At 33.8% G+C, this 26,802-nt stretch overlaps 1 protein-coding gene across 2 annotated transcripts; it reads left to right on the top strand.

Annotated features, from left to right (window-relative positions):
- The first annotated feature begins 232 nt into the window (after window positions 1-232).
- LOC111049263 (DNA-directed RNA polymerases I, II, and III subunit RPABC1) lies at window positions 233-26,802 on the top strand. Of its 2 annotated transcripts, none has more exons than XM_022335295.2 (7): window positions 233-475; window positions 13,606-13,694; window positions 20,744-20,805; window positions 22,629-22,768; window positions 22,882-23,021; window positions 24,898-24,976; window positions 26,579-26,802. In XM_022335295.2, the coding sequence occupies exons 1-7, from the start codon at window positions 419-421 to the stop codon at window positions 26,642-26,644; spliced, it is 633 nt and encodes a 210-aa protein (XP_022190987.2). In that variant the 5' UTR covers window positions 233-418; the 3' UTR covers window positions 26,645-26,802. The 2 variants fall into 2 exon arrangements, with proteins under 2 accessions (XP_022190987.2, XP_039277054.1); XM_039421120.1 differs by lacking the exon at window positions 24,898-24,976 and adding an exon at window positions 25,528-25,606 and having other exon boundaries at window positions 263-475.

Below are 26,802 nucleotides of genomic sequence, written 5' to 3'. Positions count from 1 at the left end.
TCCTAAAAAAATTCAATTATTATTATAAAAAAAGGGGGTTGTGCAACCATGCAATCTTAACACGAGCCGCCACTGCAACAAACTGCACTCCACCACAAAGTAGAAGGAATTCTTCTCTGTGACTCCACTCTGAGGAATGCAGCCCACTTTAACGGCGTGCAACTTTGGCGGTAGCCCACTTTGTCTTCAGCCAAGCTTGTCGTCGGCTCACATTTCAGCGCAGCTTGTGGGTGAATTCAGAACTAATCAAATAATCTTGTATAGTATAGTGAGGTTATGTAAGTTTTGTGATTGGTCCTTCTCTTGGCTAAAATTTTAATTTATTTGATTATTTCAGTTTCAAACCGCAATTCATAAAGTTTCAATAATATAGAATAATTCCAAAAAAATTATCCACTGACTTATTGTTTTGTGCAAAATGGATGACGAAGCTGAAACTTATAAGCTATGGAGAATTCGAAAGACTGTGATGCAGGTATCATGAACAAATGTATATTCTTATTACAATAACTTAATTTTTGTTAACGTTCAGATGTTCAATGAAATTTAAATTTATTAATTAGTAAGCTGGATATAATACGAATAAGGAAATAATTTACAGAACTAAAAACTCATATCATCATTATTCCAATTTAACCTCTAAACAACTTCACCCAGTAATACTCAATACTTGTTGATGTTATTTACAAATATCGTAACGTATTGATTCTAACACGACTGAACTTTACTTTGAATTCCCCAGTGATCACTTTTATGTATCGAGTTCTATTAATTATTTTTTATTACCGCATGTGCTTTAGTTTTTGTTAGATGTTAGTTAACAAATTTATTTAGTTATTAATAATAATTTCAGTTTTTTTAATGGTATCAATACTGAAATTTGATATTAATAATATGTTCATTTTGAAATGTGATAAAGATATAGGAGTGAATCGAGCACACGTCCTAGGTGCTAAGAGGGATGGTGCTCCTATCATAGCTCACATACCTGCGGACAAGGACTTTGATTGCATCTTAAAAAATACATACCGACTTAAGGGATCCAGTTTTGTTGTTCATAGAGACTTCAGTGTCGAGACTCGTAGAATGCGTGCAATATTGTTCGACTGTAAAAAGGAACTGACTCGATTGGTAGATGGAATAAGTGTGTATGTCAACGTGGATAGGCTGTCCATAGATGGACGGATTTTCACTTATTCTGAGGAAGACGGACTGAGAGCAGGAAATCAGAATGGACTAGCTAAAACTAAGGAGATGTTTCAACTGGAATTTGCGGAGAGTTTCAAGAGAATTGTGGATAGAGGACGAGCGGCAGGAGTTCATAGGGAAGGAACTGAATATGATAATATTGTATCTAGTAAATAGGAAAGTGTTGTCTGCCAGGGATATAAGAATGGTTTTTCTAAAACAAGTCATAGTAATGAAAACTCTACTATTAAGTTGTTAGGCTACAATGTAGCAGGTTTAAAAGGTAAGATACATGATTATGATTTTATTAATTTTCTCGAGAGCTATGATATTTTATGTTTGTGTGAAACTTTTGTAGAACAATCTGATATTGAAGCTACCAGGAATGTACTTTCTGAATACGATATGCGTTTTGTGCCGGCCGTAAGAGCGAGTGTTAGAGGTAGAGCTAGTGGGGGAACATTGCTGGGGTACAATAGAAAAAGATTGCACAACAGGGCGAGGTTTGAGGTATTAGGGGATACGAGCTGTCTCTCTGTCAACTTTGATGAAGTGCAAGCATGTGTGGTGCCAGTATATTTAAATTGTAATCAGGATAGATGGGATGGGGATTTGTTGAAATTGTGGGGATTGTTGGAAGATCATGCAGGGGATAAAAATGTCATTCTCCTAGGTGATTTTAATTGTAGAATAGGCAATAGTCAAATTATTCCTGATGGATTAACAGGCCCTGGAGTTAGAGCTAACAGCAGTAGGGAATCAAAAGATTTTACAGTGAATAGAAGAGGTAGGACAGTTTTAGAGCTTTGTGAACGACATGATCTTATAATAGTAAACGGTAGATCAAAGAGTGACTTGGAAGGGGAATTTACTTTTGTTGGTGGCATGGGGGCATCTGTAATTGATCTTTGTTGTGTATCTGGGAAACTTTTAAATTTAATAAATGAATTCAAAGTAGATTCAGTTATATTTTCAGACCATTTCCCTATTGAGTTACAAATTGTTAGCTGTGAGCTACGTGAAGATGAAACCCTCCTGGCGCCTCTACCTAGATATAGGTGGGTAGAGAGTGAAAAGAAAGCTTATGAAAGGCGAATAAGAAGCAAATTAGAGAATTCAGTCATCGATGTTAATAATTCTGAGGTAGGTACTGTACAAGTTATGAAAGTGATAAAGGAATGTATGAATGGAATGAATCATGGGAGTGGTATGAATGGAAAATTTAAACAAGTTTGGTATGATTGGGAGTGTGAAAGAGCAAGAATACGTAGTTTTAAAAATCTTAATTTATTTAGAAGAACCAATGCTATTTGTGTGAAAGATGCGTATTTAAAGGCTAATAATAACAATAATAATAATAATAATAATAATAATAATAATAATAATAATAATAATAATGAGTTTCTGTTCATGGCGTGGTCATAAGTATGGCCACAAGTGAACAAGTCAAGAACATAAAAAACTGTCATAAGAAAGGTGAAGAACAAAATACACATCAAACACAAAAAGCAGCAAGCAGAAGAGGCAGCAAGACTAATGCAAGAAGTATCTACTTACAGTCTGAGGATCACAATCATAGAACTCCCTCATAGAATAGAAGGGGTTCTCCTGAAGGAAAGCCCTCAGTCTCCTCTTCCAGAATGATTATAAGAACCTGTGTCGCAATAAGAAGAAGATGTATTATCAGGATATGTGCAATAAGCTGGCGAACATTAGGGACTCTAAAACGTTTTGGGACACAGTAAAAATCTTTAAAAGCGATAAGAGAGTAATGAATAAGACAATAAGTGCACAGAATTGGATTGAACATTTCGAGAATCTTTTCACTCCAAATAAAACCGCAATGTCTATAGATTATGTAGTTCCGTTTAGAAGAGATGAGATTCTGGATGGTTTGATAGACGTGTCGGAAATTAAAGGAGCATTTAAAAGATTGAAAGATAACAAGGCGCCTGGAACAGATGGTATCCCAATAGAATTTTTCAAAAATATGCCGGATGAATTGACAAAGAAAGTTTGTCGTTTATTTGATCACATATTGCAGAATGCGGATGTACCGGCAAACTTCAGTGTGGCTGTAATATTCCCCATTCATAAAAAAGGTGACACTTCAGAGGTTCAAAATTATAGGGGGATATCATTTGTTAATGCTTTTGCGAAGTGGTTTGCTACAATTTTACTGGCTAGACTAGAAAAATGGGTTCAGTTAAATGATATTTTGTGTGAATACCAGGCTGGTTTTAGAAGGGGCTATTCTACAGTCGATAATGTTTTCAATCTCTCTAGCATAATTAGTTTAAAATTGAGGAGGGGGGGTGGGAAGGTATATTGTTTCTTAATTGAGTTGAGTCAGAGCCTTCGGCCAGAGCAGTCGCATTTTTGGTAGCTCTCTTATCTCGGTGATAATGATAGACAGTGTGCTTTTTCGTGTTCTAATAGGAGTTTTCGGTGCTGTTTACCGTGCTAAGTATTGTAAAATAAATGAAGCTTCTAAATCGTTATTGAACTGGAAACAATGTTATATTATTGCGAAATGTGTTGTGTTGTTACTTTTGGCAATTTCTGGCATTGAATCAAACCCGGGTCCGACAATCGATGACGTATTCGTTAAGTTACAAAGTTTCGAGAAAATCATCTCCGATATACCATATATCAAAAGTGCAGTTACAAATATCAATAAAAACATTTTAGATTTGAAAAATGATGTTTCTTTGCTTAAAAGTGACCGTGATTACCTTATGAAAGAAAATAGTCGTCTGAACTCTCGTCTGGATCGTCTTGAGGGTTTTTCAAGGCGTAACAATTTGGTGTTCTTCAATATTCGGGAAGAGAAGGGTGAAAACAGCAGTAAATGTGAGTTACTCATAAAAGACATATTAGCTTCAAATTTGAATGTTTATCTTGAACAGTATGATATAGAACGTGCGCATAGAATGGGCCGTCGAAATGGACAATGTAGACCGATAATTGTTAAATTTGCTAATTTCAAGAAAAAGATGGAGATCTTCACGCAAAGACAAAAGTTTAAAAACTCTAATATAGGTGTAGATGAAGATTTTACGATTAGAATAAGACATATTCGTGGAGAATTGAAGCGATTCATGTCAATGGCTAGGAGAGATGGACAGTACGCTATTATGCAATATGATAAACTTCTTGTTAACGGCCGTTTATATACTCTGGATGAGTTGGAAAAGAAATTCGGGAGTGTTAACAACCAGGCAAATTCTGAAAACGAACGTCAAGTAATTGTAGAAATACACGAGAGTTCTACCCCAGTCGAAACAGCAGCTACTGAGGAATCAGAGCCAAATATTTATGAAGAATCTTCCGATATTATATCTATTCAAACTGAAGTCGTCAATGATGAATCTCAATCAGAAACAGGATTTGAAGCCAGTTCAAGGGAGAGAGTGCAGGAGATTGTGAACGAGTCAGCGTATAAACCTGCTAGAAAAGAACACATCCCAACTTCCAATACGCGGGCGAGGATCAACTCAGATGACAGCGCCAGGGGTGCTTCGATCCAACAAGATACAGACAACTGAAAAAAACACTCAATTGAAGGGTAAAGCTTCAAATTCTCGCTCCAAAAAACCGACTGCAATGAGAGCGTGGCTGGAACGCGAAAAGTCAGCATCACCCGCGCAGTGCAAGCGAGCTTCACAGGGGAGCCGGCCGCTCTCACAATAGCAGACCCCAGCGAGAGGACAACCCAGTAAGGTGATACACTCTAATGAAAAGGTGGGACTTGTTTCTAAACATTTTAAAATAATTTTTTGGAACTCTCATGGTATTAATAACGTGCTTAATTTAGATAAGGAACAAATAGAACTATTTAACGCTCATGAAGTGATAGGCTTGAGTGAAACTTGGTTAACTGACTCTTTCCATGCTCGAGACTTTAATGAATATGTAGCTTTTAATCAAACAGCAGATAAATTGTCAAATTCAAGAGGTAGAGCCAGTGGTGGTTTGTTAGTTTTAGTGAAAAAAAATTTGAAAGCAACGCTGATTGAAGCTAGAGAGTTTATTATAATTGTCAAGGTCGAAAATCCAAAGGGCCGTATTATTATATTATGTTTAGTTTACTTTAAGCCTGATTCTCTTGTGCACTGTCTCAATGAATTCCAGGAATGCTTGAAATATTATGAAATATTGTTTTCGTCTTTCCCTGTATTGATTGGGGGTGACTTTAATTTGAGAATGGGGGATCTAAACCAATGTTCTATAGATAACTGTTTATTCACAAATTCAAATCTTTATGCAGATAGGATTTCTCAGGATAGATGTATTTCAAGGAACGCGAAGGATTTGGTGAATATTATGGAAAAGAATCTATTCTATGTTTTGATGTAGATGTAAGAGTGACATGCCTGGGCAATTCACGTTTCATAATTCAAATGGAAATAGTTTAATAGATTTGGTCTGGGTCAATTTCGAAAGTCTTCAATATATTACTGATTTTATAGTTTCAGATATTGTATTAACTTCAGATCACCTTCCACTGATTGTGTACACTGAATTTGAATCTGATAGAGAAGCGCAGACCGTGCCAAATGAACTTCGAACGTTATATTGCTGGAGTGATGCATGCAAAGAAGCATATATGTCTGAATTAACATTCCCAATCGAATTTAATGCGAGCGAAGAAAGTGTAGAATGTTTGGCTGAGAATTTTATGACTACAGTAAAAAATAAGGCAGAGAATCTGGGCATGGTAAAAAAGTCATTAATAATAAGCAAGTTCAAAAATAAACCTTGGTACGATATAGAGTGTAATAGGCTGAAAAGGGAAGTACGTAAGGCATATAGGAATTTTAAGAAAAAAAAACATGATATAAATTGTTTTAATAAATATCTGGACAGTAAACTTATTTATAAAAATAAAATGAAAGAGAAGAAAAAGCAGTTCAACGATAACTTAAAAAATAAATTTCAGAATTCATCAAATGCTAAAGAATTTTGGCGAGCAGTTCGTCTAGTAAAGGGCAATAAATCAATCGATAATGATTCTATAACTTTGGAAGAATGGACTTTTTTTTTAAAAATAAATACAGACCTGAAAAAAGAACTATTGAGTGCATATTCTTCGACGTCAAGCATCCTTTTCTCGATAGACCGATAGAAATGATTGAGTTAGAAAGAAAATTGAAGAGATTGAAAAATGGGAGTGCTCCAGGTTTAGATGGGATTTCCTATGAATTTTTCAAATATTTGGCACCTGAAGGAAAACACCTGTTAGTAAGCCTGTTCAACTTGATCATGGAGACTGGGAAAATTCCTTTGAATTGGGCAAAGCTGAAAATATTCCTATTGCATAAGAAAGGCTGTAAAAAAGATCCTAGGAATTTCCGAGGCTTATCTATTGCGAATTGTATTCTAAAAATTTTTACTGGAATATTAACAGAAGATTAGCAATTTGGGCAGATCAGAGTGGGATCATGGTGGAAAGTCAATCGGGATTTCGGAAAAATAGGTCATGCTTAGATAATATTTTCGTTCTAGACTCAGTAGTCAAATATTTTATGGAAGTAAAAAAGAGAAAGATGTATGCAATTTTTATTGATTATGAGTCTGCGTTCGATTCTATCCCGCATAACAGGCTATTTCAGAAAATGAGAGAACTCGGATTAAGTAGGAGAGTAGTTAGCGTTTTTCAATATATGTACTCGAACTTCTCACTGGTAATCGAGAACAGGTTGCATGGTTTACAATCCGAACCTATCCCACTGACAAGAGGCGTTTTGCAGGGTGACCCGGCCAGCCCACTTCTCTTCGCTCTGTACACATCGGCAATAGAAACTTACTTTAGAGATAAAGGAATGCATGGATTACACATTGATAGAGACAACGATGTACTAATGTTACAATATGCAGACGACATAGTCATCTTGGCGGATAGCATTTCTGATGTGAGAAATAAGCTCAAATGTCTTTATCAGTACAGCTTAGAAATAGGACTCAAGGTCAATGCAGCTAAGACCAAAGTTTTGCCATTCCATAAGGGTCGATTGAGCAATAGCCATAGAGATTTCGTGATTGGTGAGGAAAAAATAGAAATTTGTAAAAATTATAATTATTTAGGAGTAATATTCCAATCCTCAGGTAAATATACAGAGATGTGCAAACGCTCAATTAATAGAGGTAAAATTGAATCAATATTGGCTGTCAACATTTTATCCAAGGTGAGGTCTGAGAAATGGGAGGGGAAAATAGATATGGTTATCATACCATCGAGTTTGTACGGGTGTGAAGTGTGGGGTTTCGGTTGTGAGCAAGCTGTGGAAGCTGTTCAGTTGTTCTTTTTGAAGCACTTGCTCTTGCTGGTGCGTACGACGCCGAGTTGGTGTGTTAGATTGGAGGCGAATAGACCAAGGCTCAAATTTCATATCCTCAAAAGATGTCTATCTTGGCTGATAAGAATTGCGAACATGCCAGAGTCCAGATACCCTTTCATTTGTTATCGCCTACTGTTGAAAACCAACTTCAGTTCTAATTGGTTATCTATTGTTCAGAGAGAGATGGATTTGTTGGAGTTTCAAAATTTAAGGAACGATATTGAATTTGATGCTATTGAACTATATAATAGTAGAGAGAGAATTCTTGAAAGATATGTAATGAAAATAATGGATGAGGATAGATACTTGGCTCAGAATTCGCAAAGTTCTCCTTTTTATAAACTGTTTAATCCCGAATATCAACTAGGAGAACAGCTAACGTATGATCTGCCAATTAAAATGATTCGTTGTATGACACAGTACAGAGTATCAAACACGAGAACATTCTTACACATAAACGGTCAGAGATATCAGCTTGACGGAGAGAAAATTTGCCCTGCCTGTGATTCAGATTTCGAATCGTTAATACATTTTCTATTGATTTGTCCGGAATATGAAAATATTAGATTGCAGTATATTTTACCTTATGTAAATAATGTAGTTCAAAATGTAGACAAATTGATGGTACTGTTATCTAACTTTAATGATGAGAAAATCAAACAGGTATATCAGTATACTGTGAAAGCACTTATCAAGAGAGAAAATATGGTGTCGACCACCGATAGATAAGCATGATAATTACGATAGTTATCAGTCACTGCCAGCCTTAAGATATTATAGGTTAGATGTATAGAGGTATTCATGTTTTCAATCTCTGTTATTAGTCATTCTTACTTTTCTGTACTTTGTTGGTAACATTATGATTGGTTTATCATGTTATAATATGATGTAAAAAAAAAATATTTATATATACAAAAAATTATCTATATTCATGTGTAAATGACTCAACTCATTTGTATGGCAATAATTGTCGAAACAAATAAAATGATTTATTATTATTATATATTGTTTCTTCGTGGATTTAAGGGCCGCGTTTGATAAGGTGAATCGAAATGCCCTTATCCATAAACTGTATGATTTGGGTGTGTCCAATCAGTTTATAAGTATAATTCAGCAATTGTACAAGTCTACAAAAGCTAGTATATGGTGTAGTACCGGTACGAAAATGACTAGTTCCAAATCAAATCAAAATCATTTATTCTTCAAAAAACAAATTTACAGTATAAAATCCAACACTTTCACAAAACTTGTCTAACCTAATCCTTATATGACAATTTACAAGACACATTGAGAAGAAAAAATCCCTGCAAAGGTTTAACCTGAGCGCAGGAATGAGTCGCTATAAATAACATAATAACAATATCGAGGGAAACAGGATGTTGAAAAACTACTCTATAAAATGAAAGAAATTAATATTAAATATACAGACAGTTAAAGTTAATTGCAATAATTCGTGAAAATAGAAATGTACAAAATATAAATTACAAATATTGAACAGCAGCACAACTCATGATTATAAAATGATGATAATCATAGCATATAATTTATGTAAACAGTATCCACTATGCTTAGCAATTTGAAATTTATATACAATATAAAAAGAAATGGAAAATCACGTAGTTTAATTCATGAATCAGTTCAAAAAACATTGAAAATAAGAGGGAAAGGTATTCACTACAAAATAATACATTATTCAATAGTTACAAAAAAGTTTGATATTTGTTATTTCTAAAGGTTATTATAACTTTGGAAGGAGAAAATCTTTGATCAATACAGAAAGTATAGGATCTATAGTAAATGAATTTTACTTGTATCAAAATAGTTTTTCATTGAGCTTGAATGCTACAATACATTTATCCAATTCATGCCTAGTTCTACTGTTTAATCTGAAATTGACAAAATCAAAAGGTATATTGATTCAGTAGTCTTTTAGCTACAAGACAAACTGCCTACAGCACACGTCTAACACTGTACGATCATTCTGAAAAGTAATGCTAGATGGTCTCAAATCATACATAGTCTCTCGAAGTCTGAAGTTATTTTTGTTTTTTATTATATATAAGAGAAGACTCTTTGTATATAATTGTCTGACAGTTAATACTTTGAACTCATTGAAAAGATCACTGCTGGGGTAACGTCTTGGTTTGGAAGTAATTGATTTGATTAAAAAATTTTGTATGGTGAATAATTTATTGAGATGGATGTTTCTGGCTGAGACACTTAGCGGTTTAAAGCAAGGATGCGTTTTATCCCCACTTCTGTTTTCTTTGTTTATAAACGATTTATGTGATAATATGGTGGAGGGAGTGTGGTTAGACGAGCTTAATGTGAAGGCCCTGCTGTACGCCGACGACCTAGTACTATTCGCCACAACGCCAAAAGCTTTACAAAGGATGTTAGATAATTTGAGCGAATATTGCGATAGATGGGGATTAGAGATCAATACTGAGAAGTCTAAAATTATGGTATTCAGGAGAGGGGATCGCTTGGCTAGTCATGAGAAATGGTTTTTGAATGGGAATAGTATTGAGGTGGTTAATAGGTATAAGTACCTGGGTGTCATACTCACGCCGAAGCTGTCGTTTTCAGAGCATGTGTGAGAACGTGTATCTGTCGCTAAGTTCGCAATTAATGGAGTCTGGAGACGTTTTATTGTGAAAAATGAGATTGGAATGAAAGCGAAATGGAAGGTGTATGAAGCTGTAATGAAGGCGGTGGCGGTGTATGGTGCACAGGTATGGGGATACAGGAATTGTGACGTGCTGGAATCTTTACCTAGATTTTTCGCGAAAAAGATGCTATCATTGCCGCAATCAACACCCAACTATATATTGCAGATGGAACTTGACATGGAACCAGCATTTCTAAAAGTTTTTAGGATGCATGTTGAATATATGTTCAAGGCACTAATATGGCTGGAAATAGATTGCCGAGGAAACTGGCTGAAAGAATAATAGAGCATAAGACTTCTTGGTTTAAGGAATGGATGCGTTTGGATGTGAAGTATGGATGTAGGTTGGCAGGATGTGTGATTGATAATAGGATTGAATGGAAGCTTGAGTTCGAATGTATGTATGAGAAAATGAAAGAGGAAAATGTTATGTGTAGTTTTCAAAGTGCGGCTTCGGCACAATTTCATGATACTTATATCCTATTGGACAAGGAAAGAGGTAAAAGTTATTTGAATTTAAATTTGGATAAGAAGACAGTGGGTTTCATCTTCAAGGCACGTGGAGCTCTTTTAAATTTAAATTTTGGGCGCGGGAGGGAAGAATCTCAATGGCTCTGCTCTATGTGTAATTTGAGGCAAAGAGAAGACATAAAGCATTTCCTAGGAGTATGTCCTGTTTTAGTGGGGTTACGTAAAATGTTTCTGGGGAAGAATGTATTAAATGATATAGAGATGATGGAGTGGTTAAATGGAAAAGAGTGAAGGAAAATTACTGAGGCATTATAGTAGTATTTATTTTTCATTTTGTTCAGCTTTATTGATGTATTTGTTCTTTATTTATTTGTTTTTTTTATTTTTCTTCTTTGTTTGGTTTCCAATGATAATTGTTTTCACAAAATTTCGAATTTATTTTGTTTTTGTAGAATGGGCCTACCAACTCTGGCAGACAACCTTTATGGTTATGTCAAGTTTTTTGTCTCATGTTTTTTATTTAGCACAATCATTATCTTAATTATATAATTTTTAATTGTTTATTTTGTAACATGATTGTAGTCTTATTATTTTTATTTATATTGAATAAAGGCATTTTCTATCTATCTATCTATCTATCTATCTATCTATGTTTATTTGCTAGTATGATATGACTGGTAGCCTCACTGGTAATCTACACTTCACGGACAGTCCTAACTCTTACACCTTATATACCTTATACCTTCTTCTTCATCCATTACCCACACTTGAGGGATCGATGGCAACATCTCACAATAAAAGTCAAAAGCAACAAAAACACTAATTTATCAAGATAAAGCACACTTAGTTAACATCTAAGGCCTTGCTCTTCGACTTCCTGGCAAGTTAGCCAGATAGTATTTGAGAAAGGTCATCGTTTAAAATTCCTGTATATTATAATAAGCCCTGGCTCTCAAAAAACCGGTCACAACCCTCTCGAACTTGTTGGTATCCAACTGCTTCACTCCTGCAGGTAGCCTGTTGAAGTAGCGGAGAGCTGCACTCCTGTAGCATACCCGTGATCTCTGGAGGCGCACCCTGGGTATGCCAAACAGCACTCGTTGTCTGGTGTTATGGTAATGTACATCAGTCCGAGTCAACAAATTTTGTTGATTCTTCTTGATATACATGAGGCAGAGAAGAAGGAAGTGGCTGACTACTGTTAGGATACCTAACCTAACAAAAATGTGCATGATGTTCGCTTGCAGTTATAATCGTAGCAGCCCTTTTTGCAGCTTCAGTATGTCCACAACCTTACCTGAATGACCCCACATGAGTAGACCATAGGAGATGGCAGTGGAAAAGTGCATGATACACCATGACCAGATAGCCCTCTGTCACCTGTCCCCTCAGCTTGAGCAATAGGAAACAGATTCGGGACAGTCTCCTAGTCACCTGTTGGATGTGGCTCTGTATGAAAAGTCCTAAGTTCGGTTTCTAGAGCACTTATTAAATCAAATAAACAATTGAATCTATGAGCTTTAGACTTATTTATAGTTGATTAAATTTATTGAAAATGATAAAACTTTTTAAACTAACTATTATTCAGAGTTCAGGGAGTGAAAAATTTTTATCAGTCAAGTATCACTTCTCTCTGCAGTCCATTTTATAAAGGAATATAATAACATAATTAAATAACAGTGGAAGCATGTTCATGATCATTATTATTTTTTAAATATAGTAAACAAAAGTCTATTTGATTCAAAATATAAAATTACCACATTTTTTAGGATCGATGGCGTCATGTCATGAATAAAACAAATAACAAAAAACACTAAAATGATCAAGATGGCAGTGATCAAGTTCAGATCGAAACAAAATTTTAATTTATTATAATATAATTTATGTAATAATGATATAATTTTGGAATTTAATATAACAGTAGATGCATTTTCATGTTCACTTTTTATTTTTAATGTGGTGCTGTCATTTATACATAATTATTTACATTAATCAATGCACAAATCAAATACATAATTAGAAAAGGACCAAAACTGTTCCCTTTCCGAATTTTGATAGTAGTAAGCAAATGTCTAAAAGGTAGGTTATGTTGCTTCACTTTGAATCAAATTCCGAGTCCAGAAATATACAAACCAAAATATAGAATTTCAGTAGATTGAAAACCGAAAAGAATAAAAATACTGCTTGTATATAGATTAAAACTGTAAATTGTAAAGTTTTCAAAACTTGAAAACATTGAATTATTTATACATTTAAAAACCAATAAACGAAACGAAATTCACCCAAGACACAAAAAATCCAAATTATTTACTAACTTTTCAAAGATTTTATTTTATTTCCCTTTTCAAATAAATGCTATCTTGATTTTTAAGTTTGTAGTTGTTTTTAATGTTATGATTTTCTTACAATAATTTTTATTGAGTATACTTTTAAGTAGAAATATAAGAAGAAGAATGTAAGAAGAATTTGCTTATTTAAACAGTTTCTTCTTAAAATAAAAAATCCTGTTTATTTTCAAATTTTGAGTAATATTTGAAAAATAATGTCATTGAAAAAAAATTGCATTATAACTAAGACTATGCCATACATACAATCACAATATCATACAATGACAATAATAATGTATTCAGGGGTATAAACATCCATGATTCCATAAATACCCAATTTAACCGGGTATTTACCCGAGTTTTAAATACTCGGATATTTTACATCACTATTTATAGGTAAGTGACCTTGGAATCAGGTCTTCAGATTTTATAATTTTAATAAATTAGTTATTGGCAAATCAACTTCATACTAGTTTGTTTTAGTTTTTGATTTTAATAATGCTTGATTACTGTACCTTAAATACTTATAATTCATTAATTTTCAACTACCGTAATCACCGAATTTACTGTATTTATGATGATTACTAGCCTATTATTGTTGTTTCAGCTTTGTCATGACAGAGGCTATTTGGTGACTCAGGATGAATTGGATCAAACTCTAGATGCATTCAAAGAACAATTTGGTGACAAGCCAAGGTAAGGGTAGTAGTTTTTATAGGTACCGCTTAATATTTTCTGTGACAAATAACGTGACGATGATTGCTATTAGAAAATGTCTATCTAAATTTTGTTAAGCCCTTTCAAAAACCTTTTTTTGGTGTGGATAAAATGAATGAAGGTTACATTTCCAACTACAATTACGTTGCAAATTAATCATAGGTTATATTTTGTTTTACAATTAGGTTATATATTAGTTATATGCAACGCAACCCCAGAAAACCCCAGTTATAGCACTTCTGACTTTAAGTACTCAATAAAGCACTGCAGTAGAACTGAAAGAGTGGTATTTTTCAATCAAGTCTAATGGACAAGCTTCTAGTATGATTCACTGTTGGTGAAAACAAATATACAAACTAATCTATAAAGTTGTATATTCAAATATTTTTGTATATTTTTCTTAGTGGGCTATTCACAGAGTTTACAAAATGTGAATCACAGTACCTATATCAATACTGTACCAACTTCTTGGTGAGTGCTACTCTTAAGGGCCCTACAAACCTACGGATTTGGCTCGCGGATTTGGCCTGTGTTGGCTCGTGTCTTTGAACGACTCGGAGCAAAATCACTACACACTAGTAGTAAGCAACGCGAGCCCGGCCTGCCCTACTTTTCAACCCTATCCAAACCACCAAAATCTAAACCGTCCAATAATAGAGATGAAGGAATTTTTATTTCGGATTTGAATTCAGCGATCCCAAATTCTTCTAAGTGTAAGTCCCATTTTCGAAAATACCCGAAAACAAGGGAGTTATGACTGTTTTTAATATAGCTTTCTATTATCATAGTAAAAAACGTACTAGTTTAATAAGATAATAATTTTTTTCTCACAAAGGGGCAAGCAAAGGTTTTTAGAAGTGTTTAAACACTTAAAAGTTCAGGTCTAAACATGATCATTTTAAAACATTTTTAAAACTTTGAAAAGATAAATCCAAATATGAAATCAAAAATCATAAAACTCCCATTATCACGTAATAAAATAAAAGATAAATAAATTTCTTCATAGAAATAGAATTCTTCATTAATAAGTTGGATAAACTGTTTTCTTATCCATTTGTATTTTATCTCATAAATTTATGACATCCAAAGTTAAATACTGTATAATACTGTAAAAGTAGTAATAATATAATACTTGAAAGTATTATTACGTAAAAGTATTATTATAATACTATAATACTTCCCACAAACATGTCGTTTCCCGATATTTTTCTATAAACTTGCTTAAAGATTCAGGACTCAAGAATATTTTTCTTAGTCTTGAGACATTTTCCACAAAAACAACTTTTAAAACTTACTGAAAACTCAAATTCAACTATCAGAAACTGAGAAGTGTCATTGACACACACATACTTGTTTTCTTGTTGTCAACTGGCACTCTTAAATACAATGTGTCAAATTCAAGCCGAGACCTCGTAAATAAATACTGTAAAGTATCAACCAGCTCCCAATAAGTACGGTATAGAACTCTTTACATCTTATGTAAGATAGTATTTAAAATATGTACTATGACAATTCAAAGATTGAAAAAAGGTCGTCATACTCAATATTATCCTGTAAAAATAGAGCCAAAAAAATTGTGATTTAATTTCAGCTTCCTCAATAAAATTTCACACAAGTAGACAAAAATAATATAAAAATAAGTTCATTTTTATTGAATAAAAAATTGAAATATGGTTATTCCACAGCTAATAAAAATTTTGGGGAAACACTGGTATCATTATTATTATTGTACAGTACTAGTACTTTCTTGCTATATTTCAACAAAATTCTTCATAGAAATAGAATTCTTAATTAATAACATTAAAGTGCTCACAGAGTTTTGTCACCTGGTCATATGGGACATATATATGATTCATATATTTATCTCATATTGATCAGGATTTTAGAGTTTTATTTTACGAAAAGTTTAATGAACGGTGTTTCTGCCTTTGAACAGTTTTGTCATCGACAGAAAGATTGTTTATTTCACTTGTTATCAAAATTATTGTAGTTTCTCTTTTGTTTTTCATAACAAACGTGATCGGCTTGTGCGACTGATAAAAATATGTATTTGAAATGGCTTCATGTTTGGCATTGACTGAGTTATATATTAATACCCAAAATTTTATTTGTGGGGGTGTGTGAGCTCGTTCGTTAGGATTGTGAGTAAAGTCCGGCTGTTCTGGTGAAGGGGATAGATTTTGTTCTTGTTTTATAATACAGTTTTCCTGTCACAGTTCGGGCAGTTTAAAGAGAATTGTATTATTGAATAGGAAGGGATCTGAACCCACTTCATTAGATCAGTTTTTTTATTTATTTTTCATTAATAATTAACGTCGCGATTAACCAGTGGATGCCAAATTGGGGGCCATTATCATAAAGGTAGGTGACTACTGAGTCATTGTTTTAAATTTTTCCATAATCACAACAAAATTTAATCTTCACTAGCAGCCAAGCGAGTAGCCCTTGAAATATTCATATTTTTATTGTTATTTCCTAATTTATAATTATAATTCTAATTTTTTTGTACAAATAATTTATTGTTTCGTTTTAATTATCAAAACCAGTTCGTTCATTTCTTGTTTTCATTTCCCCACCTTTACATACTCGGTGTAGGCACATATTGCTACATATTTGGGTGGAGGTTTATCCTGCCGTCCAGATCGTGTTTACCATAATTGGTGGAGGCGCCATTTCCCCACCCTTACATAATTGGTGGAGGCTCTAAGGGGTTTTTAATCCAGCTTTTAAAATTTGGACTTTTCCGGTTACCTCATTGAAGATTCAATTTTTGTGGTTGCATTTTTCATTATTAAATATATGTTTTTATTTCAGTGAAATTATGGGTGAAGTAGTTGAGTTTAAACCTTACGGGGCTCTAGAAACAGTTAGTAGGATGAATTTCGAGGATTTATTGAATTTGTGGAACAATAATTGATTACTAATAATGGATTTTAACGGATGGAGAATGATGATTATAATTGAACAGATTAATTTTGAGATTCACGATATTGGAAGATTTACGATTATTATTGATTTTGAATTGCAAAAGCTATGACAATTGAAGATTTTGTACGATTGCAAGATTTATTATCAATTCTTATTAGAAAGAATTAGATATTTATGATGACATGAGAAATTAATGATTATTAAGATATGATTGAATAGGATAAATTTATTATTATTGGAGAGATATCGATATTTGAGATATGGAGAATTTATGATTATTGGAACCAGATTAATTGGAAATTTATTATTTAATATTGAATAGAATTGGATTGGAACAGATTAACAATGGAAAAACTTAGACCGTTACTATTACCGAAATTTTTTGATGGAAAAGATGAAGAATTTGATATTGATGATTTTTTCAACTATTTTGAGAAGGTTGCCTTAGCGAACGGCTGGGATGAAAAAGATAATTTATTATACTTGCGGTTTTGTTTGAAAGGAAGTGCTGAGAAATATTTTGACGTTATTGAGAATGATTTGACTCGACAGGACAAATTTGAATATATGCCAGTGAAAGAAAAATGGTTAATTTCTATCGATCTCCTCTCAAATTGTGGAAACTAGAAAAGGAATTAGATACTTGTAGCATGGAATTTGAAGAAGATGGTAGAGATTTTGTAGCACGAGTCTTATCCCTATGTAGAAAAGTAGATTCGAATATGCATGAATCTCGGATTATCAGGATAATTTTAAGAGGTTTGTCTTCAAATATATTTGAAAGAATTATAATGTTATCAAATAGTACTATTGTAGAATTGTATAAAAATATTGAGAAATATGAATTATCATGTCAGTATTTGAATGAGTGGAAATTTGGACAGGTGCAAGTAATTAATGATATTATGGAACCAGAATTTGAAGAACTATTGGAAATCGGAAATGAGTTTGAAAATGAGAATTGTTTAGAAAATGCTATTATCTGTGATGATTTTGATTCTTGTAATTATTATGTTTCAAATGAAGTGGATGTATATTGTCATGTTAGTAACTTCGAGATTGAAAATGGGTTGGATGAAGTTCTTATTTGTAATGATTGTGATTTGAATGAGGAAGATATAATCTACAAAGAGGATAAAGATAGGGAAATGATTAAGGAAGAGTTATCAGATTTATCGGAAAGTGATTTGGATTTCTCTTTTACGATTGATAACAGGCCGTTTGAACATTTTGTGAACTCTGGTATGCGTAATGATTGTGAATCTAGAGGAGTCAAGATGCATCAGAATGTTAGTCTCGTGAATAATAGGACTAATAGAAAAAGAAGACGTAAGAAATGTAAAGTTTGTGGTAAACATAATCATTTTACGCGGAATTGTTTTTACAACGTTAATTATGCTTATCGGGTTTATAAAAGGATGCATAGAATTTGTGAAAAAGAAGGCTATGATATTAGAGTGTGTTCTTTTGACGGCAGAAAGTTTTCGGAAAATGCTAGACGTAAGAAAGCATATTTTACTGATAGGACACAGGAGTTTAGTACTAGGCATATTGATGAAAATGTTTTAGACGGCGGTCCATCAAATATTGATAATTCAAGGAATGAATTAGGAGGTTGTATAGTCACTGAATCAGGTTCTACTTTGGAAGGTGTTAGGCACAATGGGATATATGTTAGAAGAAACTATTCTAATACTGATGATAAGAAATATTCAATCTCCCATAAACACGAGATTGATCTTGTAGATATTAAAATTAATTATAGCCAGAAATGTGGATCAGCAAATAATGGTTTTGAACGAAATATTACTGACTCATGTTCAGAGTTGAAAAGTGATGTAGATAATAAAAGTTTTGTTAACAAGATGAATGAATCAATTATTGATAAACAAGAACCAGGCCATGGAAATAGTATATTAAACCGATTACAGAAAAAATGTGAATCAGCGATTTGTGTGAACAGTGAAGGTGAAAATACAGAGTCAGATTTGAATTATTGTAATTATCCGAAAGATATGAAGAATAATAAAATTGAAACTGATGGAATTATTATTAATGAGAGTTCGGTAGAGAAATATGATGACATAATTTTGAATAGTTTGGAAAACGTGTCCCAGTTAAGCGTTAATAGCGATGAAATATTTATTGAAACAATAATTCTGGAGAGGTTTGAAAAACGAACTCAGACTCAGCAGACTCAGCGAAAGTATTACGTGAGACAATATTGCTAGTAGAACGAGGCCTTTTAGCTGATTTGCAGTTGTCATTCAATGAAGAACGCTGAACTGTTTGGGACTAATACATCATTCGATGTCAGATAAATTGAAAATAATCATTGTCCGATATTGAGAACGATTTTTTTGAATTCTCTTTTGTCATTACGAGCGAAGAAATAACTTCTCTACAGAATCAACTTAGAGATGATGCGCAAGAATCCGCTAACATGATTACTAGTATAAATATAGGATTATTGCAAAAACAGGATCCGTTTTTGAAAAAGATATATGACGCTTTGTTGGATTTAGAGTCAGCGGAGAGAACTATTGCACGAAAAGCTAGAAATTATGTTTTAAGAGATGACATATTGTACTACAAGGAAGCACAGGTCAAAAGCGCAGCCTTATTTTTGTTGGTCGTTCCTGAGAGTTTGGTGACAACTGTATTGAAACAATATCATGATTCTTTGCAGTTCGGGGGACATTTAGGGATAGATAAAACGTTGCAAAGGTGTCGAGGTTGAAACCGGCTGGATTTTTGAAACCTATAACAATTTCAGGTGAGCCTTTTCATACAATCTGTATAGATGCAGTTGGTCCATTATCGAAAAGTAATAATTGCCAGTATATTTTGGTAGCGGTAGATAGGACGACGAGATTCGCATTCTGTAAACCAGTGCACGCTGTTGATGCTAAGAATACTGCTAAGTTCATTTTAGATTTTGCGTCTTTATATGGATTACCTAAAGTTATTCACACGGATAATGGGTCAAATTTTCGAGCTGAAATTTTCAAGGATTTTTGTGTATCATTGGGAGTAGAGCAGAAGTTCGGTTCTGCTTATATGCCTTCCACTCAGGGTGTAACAGAGCGGTATAATGACACTTTAGTAACTATGTTGCGATGTTACGTATCTGGTGATCAGTCTAATTGGGCGAGCTGTATTAGGCATGTATGTTTTTCTTATAATATAGCAGTTCAAGATTCAATTGGGTTTTCGCCGTATTACTTGGTGTTTGGATTCGTTCCTAGAAGTCCTGTGGATATTGCTTTCCTTCCTTCTTCTATTTGTAGGGATAGGTTGGAGGAGTTAAAATCGTTAGCAAAGGTCCGTGAGAGATTACCGGAGATATTAAGAGAAGTGCAGGAAAAACAAAAAGATAGTTTTGATAAAAGACATAGATTAGTAGCATTATCAAGTCAATCAGGCACACGTTTGTTTCCGGAGTATATTATTTTGTTTAATCATTATTTATTTTTTTGTTCCCCTCTTGACTACAGACTCAGGGACGAGTCTTTCAGCGGGATGGGTGATGTGTCACCTGGTCATATGGGACATATATATGATTCATATATTTATCTCATATTGATCAGGATTTTAGAGTTTTATTTTACGACTATTTTAGAGCTCCCGCGAATTCGAATCTGAAATCAAAATTTTGCTATCTCGATTTTTAGGCGATTTCGATTTTTGGTAACACCACGCGCCCGGCCGGGAGAGCCTACACACTCACGGATTTCGTCCGAGCCGAGCCGCGCCAGTAGCTCTGGACGGATTTGGCCTGGCTCGGCTCGCTATAAAATCGCATACACACTCTCGGATTTCTCCCGAGCCAAGCCAAAACAGGCCAAATCCGCGAGCCAAATCCGTAGGTGTGTAGGGCTCTTTATTTATCTGGAAATAAAAATCTAAGTTCCCTCTTTTTTAAGAAAAGGGTACATGGATTTTCTATTTCCTAATCAATACTGTACTTTATGTCTCTTCGGTAAAACGTGATCACTTTATGATGGTGCTTTACTGATAAAAACAAGGAAGTGTAATAAGTATTTCAATATCGATCTCGAATGACTTTCTGATAATAATTTTGAGTTTGTTTATTACAGTGAGAAAAGGCCCGCGAGGAGTGATTTAATTGTGCTTGTTGCTCACAATGACGATCCAACTGGTGAGTTCAATGTTTTACTAACAGATAATATGATCCGAAATTCAATAACACATTCCGGTGGCTCAGAATCCACCTAAAACATTAAATCCAGTTTACTGGATTAGTGGTAATATGTATTACTCACATACAACCCCAAATCTTTCGCAGGCATCATCCATCCTAAGCAAAGAGAGAAGAAATTTATAAAATCGCTCGCAATGGATTCATGAATAAATCGCTTGTTTTGTTGTTGAGTTTAATATTACGAGGTGTGGCTATAAAATAACGGGACTGATATTGTAAAAGAATGTATTTCTATTTTATACATAATTACTTATTATCACCTTCAATATACACCCCTTCCCTATCCCTGCAACGCTCCATGCGAATTTTGCATTGTTGGATCAGTGATGGAAGTCATCTTCAGTAAACTCTTTCAGAAATCTTGCCGCTATCTCTTGAACAGCTTCTACACATTCAAATCTCGTACATTTCAATGCAGATTTCACCTTAGGGAAAAGATAAAAGTCACAAGGTGCTAGGTCTCATGAGTAAGGTGGATGCTCTAACACCGGGATGCTGTTAGATGCTAACTGTGCTAAATTTTCATGCTAACCGTTTTTCCGGCAAAACAAAATAACAACACTAACGTAAATGAAGGTTATGACTCAACCAAGTTGTTTACAGGAACGAGACTTATGCATTCTCAAGAGGAAGTCTCAAACTAAATACCTGTTGGTCAATGGTGGTTGACGCATGCGCACTCGTTCCACTGCAGCGTCAGTCCCGTTATTATATAATAGCCACACCTCGTATATATTCATGAGATGAAATACTAATTATAGGCTAATCATGGAACTAAACTGGGTTTCAAAGTAAGTTAATGATTTTTTGAAATTATAAAACGGCACAGCTTATCACTTGAAGACTTTTGTCTCATTAGTCTCATCTTATTCATTCTCGATCTAAGTTTAAATGGAGAAGTGTTTATTAAACTTCTTATTACATCGCAGATTATAAACTTTTTCAATATTCGTGTACAGAGGGGTCCAAAATAATGTATAGTTCTACACCTCACGACAGTGAATATCGTGGACTCATGCCACACTACCTGTTAACGAGACATCGAGCTACAATACCAAAAGTAAGGCCCAATTCAAACAGAACAGACCTCGGACAGAGACGTGGTGCGATCATGGCACGGACGTGGAGTATGCAATACACACCAGACGGGCGAGATGGTGGCATTATAATAATTTCAATTCAATCTTCTCAGTTCAACAATTTTTTGTCGGTTCTCATTTCAACAATTGGCCCGTTCTTGTAGGACTAAGTTACGAGATACGGCAAAGAGACGTTAGCCCGCGCTAAGACCGTCATCCTGCTGGACATGCGTTCTGTGTGAATTGGGCCTTACTTATATTGTATCACATAATACATACAGAATGGAAAATCGGTTAGTATCCTGGCACAAAAATCCGCCATCCTGTGAGAAAGTTGAGCATTGTAATAGTATAGATGGGAAGTTCGGATTACTTTACTGACCCGGATCAATCGATCACGTTCACTGCCGCGAGCCAATCAAAAGACCAGGATTTTAATTTCTAACAAGATGGCGCAGTCACGTGACGTGTCTAGTATTCATGACATGTAAAAATCATTGGTTGGATAGGCGTTTTCCATTCTGTATGTATTCTGTAATTGTACTCTATGTCTCGTCAACAGGTAGTGTAGCATGAGGAGTCCACATGCAATCAGTAACAACTGTCAAGATAATCACTGTCAAAGCGTGTATACATTTTTTTGGACCACTCTGTATAATGATTTTTAAATTTAATTTTCAGATCAGATGTTCGTTTTCTTCCCTGATGAACCAAAAATTGGAATTAAAACAATAAAGACATATTGCCAACGTATGCAGGAAGAGAATATTCACCGAGCTATCATTGTTGTACAAGCAGGAATGACACCGTCAGCCAAACAGGTATTACCATTAATCAGTTTTTCTGCAAGAACATTTTTAAAAAACTCAATTTCCAAATGGAGATGTATTTGTAATTTTCACATTGGAAATTGATTATTTTCCATTGATTTCAGTCACTTGTCGACATGGCACCGAAGTATATTCTGGAACATTTCCTGGAATCTGAACTCTTGATCAATATCACCGAACATGAGATTGTTCCCGAACACGTGATGCTAACTCCTGAAGAAAAACAAGAATTGCTGGCCAGATAGTATCCTTTATACACTCCACAGTAGTTATTGCTCCTTGTGATTCATTCACAATTTAATGTACAATTCACGCTTCTTATCCTCATTATTTTCGAATTATTATTATTTGTTTGTTCATACTGTTGGAGAAGGCGTTATTTTCTTGTGATACTGCATTTCAATAGAGATGTTTAATTATTTTGAGTATAGTGTAGTATTATGTTGTATTATTTAGTGAACTATTTATTTTCATTAGTGTAGTCCAATGATTGGATTTCATCCTGAAAGGATAGAATAGAATGACTTTATTATTTGTTGATGTGGCTATGAAAATTAAATATTAATCGGTGGTAATTAACACATTCATATTGCATTAAAAATTCTTTTGAATTTAACATCAATTTTAACTGTAATTAAATTTAAACTGTAATTTGCGTGCATTTAATTTAATGTTTTTTTAGTTAAGTGTCCCAGTTAATCCAATCACAGTTTATAATTAACAATCACAGTTTATTATTATTAACTGTTTATGAGTTGCTTCTTTTTTCTAAGAAAATGGAATCCTTTCAGGACATCACATGGCGTATTGGTGGGAAAACTCCTCTTATGGGAAAGTTGCAATTATAGGTACTATTAGAACTACTAGAAATGTTGTACTAATTGAAATTTATTTCATTGTCTATTGTTTCATCTTATAGTTCTAGATTCAAGTGTGTTTTTTTTTGAATAAGGTACGTAGTGACAATTTTTTAAATATTGAATCTTTGCCAACTAATTAAGCTTGTTTTCATATTTTCAGTTTTAATTATGTGTTTTTTACTTGAAAACTTTCTGATCAAGCATTCTTCCTCAGTCTATCTTCCTGTTACTGTACAGTAAGCTTATCTTGTTAGCTAGCTGTTTAGTAAACCTATCAACTTGTTTTTGAGTGACCAATTTATTATTGTCAAATGAAATTTTATTCAATGACAAAATCAATATTTACAATCATACACAAGAAAATTTATCAATTGATCATGCTACTGTACTGTTTGCAGAAGAAAATCTTCGTTTGCAAACAGGAGTGAGATACATCCAGAACCACACTCTACTGAGATACTTATCTGAATTAAATTTGAATATTTGTATGATAAATAATATATTCTATGATACATGATTATCTATAATATATTCTGTTGTAACTTTTAACGTATTCTCCTCTAATTATCGTTCTCAATTCTAACCATCCTAGTTCTACTGATTACTATTGCCACTAAAACTTTTACAACCTTTCCTTCAAAGCATGTTGAAATATAGAATTAATACCTTTTCGTACACTTTGAAGACCTGACTGTGCATGTGCAGTTCTGATCTGATGAATTTCTTATTTAAATTGTAATGTCCAAATTACTAAATCACATAATTATAAGCAGATTAGAGAACTTTTGCGATAACAGAGAATGTTGTAACTAATAACAGAGCATGCTACCGAATTCCGTTCTTTAATTTTTTTCTAAAAGAATTGCACGGTCCATGTAATTGTTTGATATGAATGCTCAATCTACTTATTGTTACGTTGTCGAGAATTTATTAACTAGCTCCACATAACCAAATAAACATTGCAAATAATTCATACCGGTATACAGTTAGGCTATTTGGTATAAACGTTGGAAAAATTTGTTACTAATAATTTGGTAAAAAATTAGTAGAATTGCATTAAGTCTGGACTAGACATTCTTCACTTTTGGATTATCCTTCAAAGCCGATATTTTTTATATCATGCATTAATATATGAACTTGATCAGTTTTAAAAATTTTTAGTCAAGCCTTTATTATTTTGCTAAGTGTTTGTTTTTTCTAAATAACTTTGTTATGAGTGTGAAATGTGTTTGCGAGTGTTTGCCTTAACCAGTTTTCCAGTAAACTAAAAGAGAACCAATTGATGAGGATACAGGCTGGTGACCCAGTGGCGAGGTATTTTGGACTGAAGAGAGGACAGGTAATTTCACAATCTATCAATTTTCTAATCCTCATACTCAAATATATTTGTGTTTTTAAACAGTTTTCCAACTGTATCTTGAATGTGTCCATGTTATTATAGTCGTTACTTACTATACAAATTATGATCAAATTGAAAATGCTTGTCATCAACATTGAAAATTATCGATGTAACAACGTCAGTTTACGAATCAATCAATTACTATACAATAGGGGCTACTCTTAACAAGGATAATAATTCATAGAATAAACAATTATTCAAGTCTCATATACATTAAAATTTGCATTGCATTCTCATCGAGAGATTTTTTCACGCAAGGTGATTGGGTAACGTCATAGTCTGCTGCTTTTGCTGCTGCTGCTGCTACATTGTTCCCTCTCTCCTTCAGATGTCATGTGGATCCAGTTTTTACTCCCTACCAGTTCATAATGCTCGATTTAATTGTATTGTCTCAATTACTTTAGATAATGTAACCACCACAGTTGCTTTTTATAGTAGAGAAAATGGTTGTTTTCTATTTTCAAATGTGTTTCTCCTTGACTAGTTCAACGTAACCTGAAAGAAAATCATCTGCCCAGAATTCAAACGGGTGATCCCATCTGTAGATATTTCGGGCTGAGGCGCGGCCAGGTAAAATTGAAATAGAATGCCGAATCGGAATGGATTTTGATTTTCTCTGAACTCAAGTTTGTGCCCCTATTGAAAACATAATAGAAGGCTTGTTAAAAATCCATGAAACTAACCAGGGCATGTCGTGTGATATATGATAAAAAACCTGTCAATGGGACATTCAAAAAAGATAAAATTTAATTTTAATCCCCTAAATTGAAATGTGTTTCTAATAATCTGGCATTTCTCTTTATTCTAATAAAAGGATACATTTTTTGATATACCGTGGCTAAGGACCGAGACGTTCACACGGCACGACAGGACAGAAAGCTCTCCGATTGGCCGATATACACCAATCAAATCAGAATCAGCCAATCGGAGAGCTTCCTGTCCTGTCATGCCGTGCTGACTTGTCAGGAAAAAAATGCCTTGTGTGTTTTTGCCCTAATGCGTGGAGTTTGTTAATATGATGTTATGTTGTTTGCTTCCACAATAACTTTCAACAAGTTTTCAAATTTATTTTTTGAATTATTGATTTTTGAACTCACTAACACAGATATCAACATTTTTTCGTAATTCAATTTTTAAATCGCATTTTTATAATTTTACATTGTGTCTTATCACGCATCATACAACTGTCGCTGCCATTCATTCATTATAATATACATATTTTTTCAAGTACAGTTCATTCAACCACAAATTCTGTGTTCGGTGTTATGCTTTTTATTTGTACTGTGACTCATAACCTACTTATTTTTAAATGTTACCTGGCATTGTAAGCCTCCTTAAAATGCGGACAGACTTACCCGCGTTTCAATTTTCATCAGCTGATTTTATGCTTATTATACCTGTTGTAAAGAAACGGTAGATTCAGATATAAAAAGCATAGCATCAGCTTCTGAAAAGCTAAATGCGTTTGTTCGTGGCGCTTAAATCTGTACGCACCTTAAGCTATCAATTTAGTATTTTTCAACATATTTTTCTTTTTTATAGGTGGTGAAAATCATCAGGTCTTCAGAAACTGCCGGACGTTATATATCCTACAGACTTGTGTGTTGAGGTTTTTAATTGAAGCACCAAAGAGAAGCCAACAACAGCGGTTCATAAATATTTTGTCAAGTTTAATTATTGAATTGGAGAATTCATTTCCAATGTATCCTGTGTCTTGTATTTCGTAATTTGGATTATATTCATTTTCAAACCATTGCATACAACGA

This window comes from Nilaparvata lugens, chromosome 2, assembly GCF_014356525.2.
Source record: "Nilaparvata lugens isolate BPH chromosome 2, ASM1435652v1, whole genome shotgun sequence".
Taxonomy (NCBI): domain Eukaryota; kingdom Metazoa; phylum Arthropoda; class Insecta; order Hemiptera; family Delphacidae; genus Nilaparvata; species Nilaparvata lugens.
This window is presented reverse-complemented; position numbering and strand designations above follow the sequence as displayed.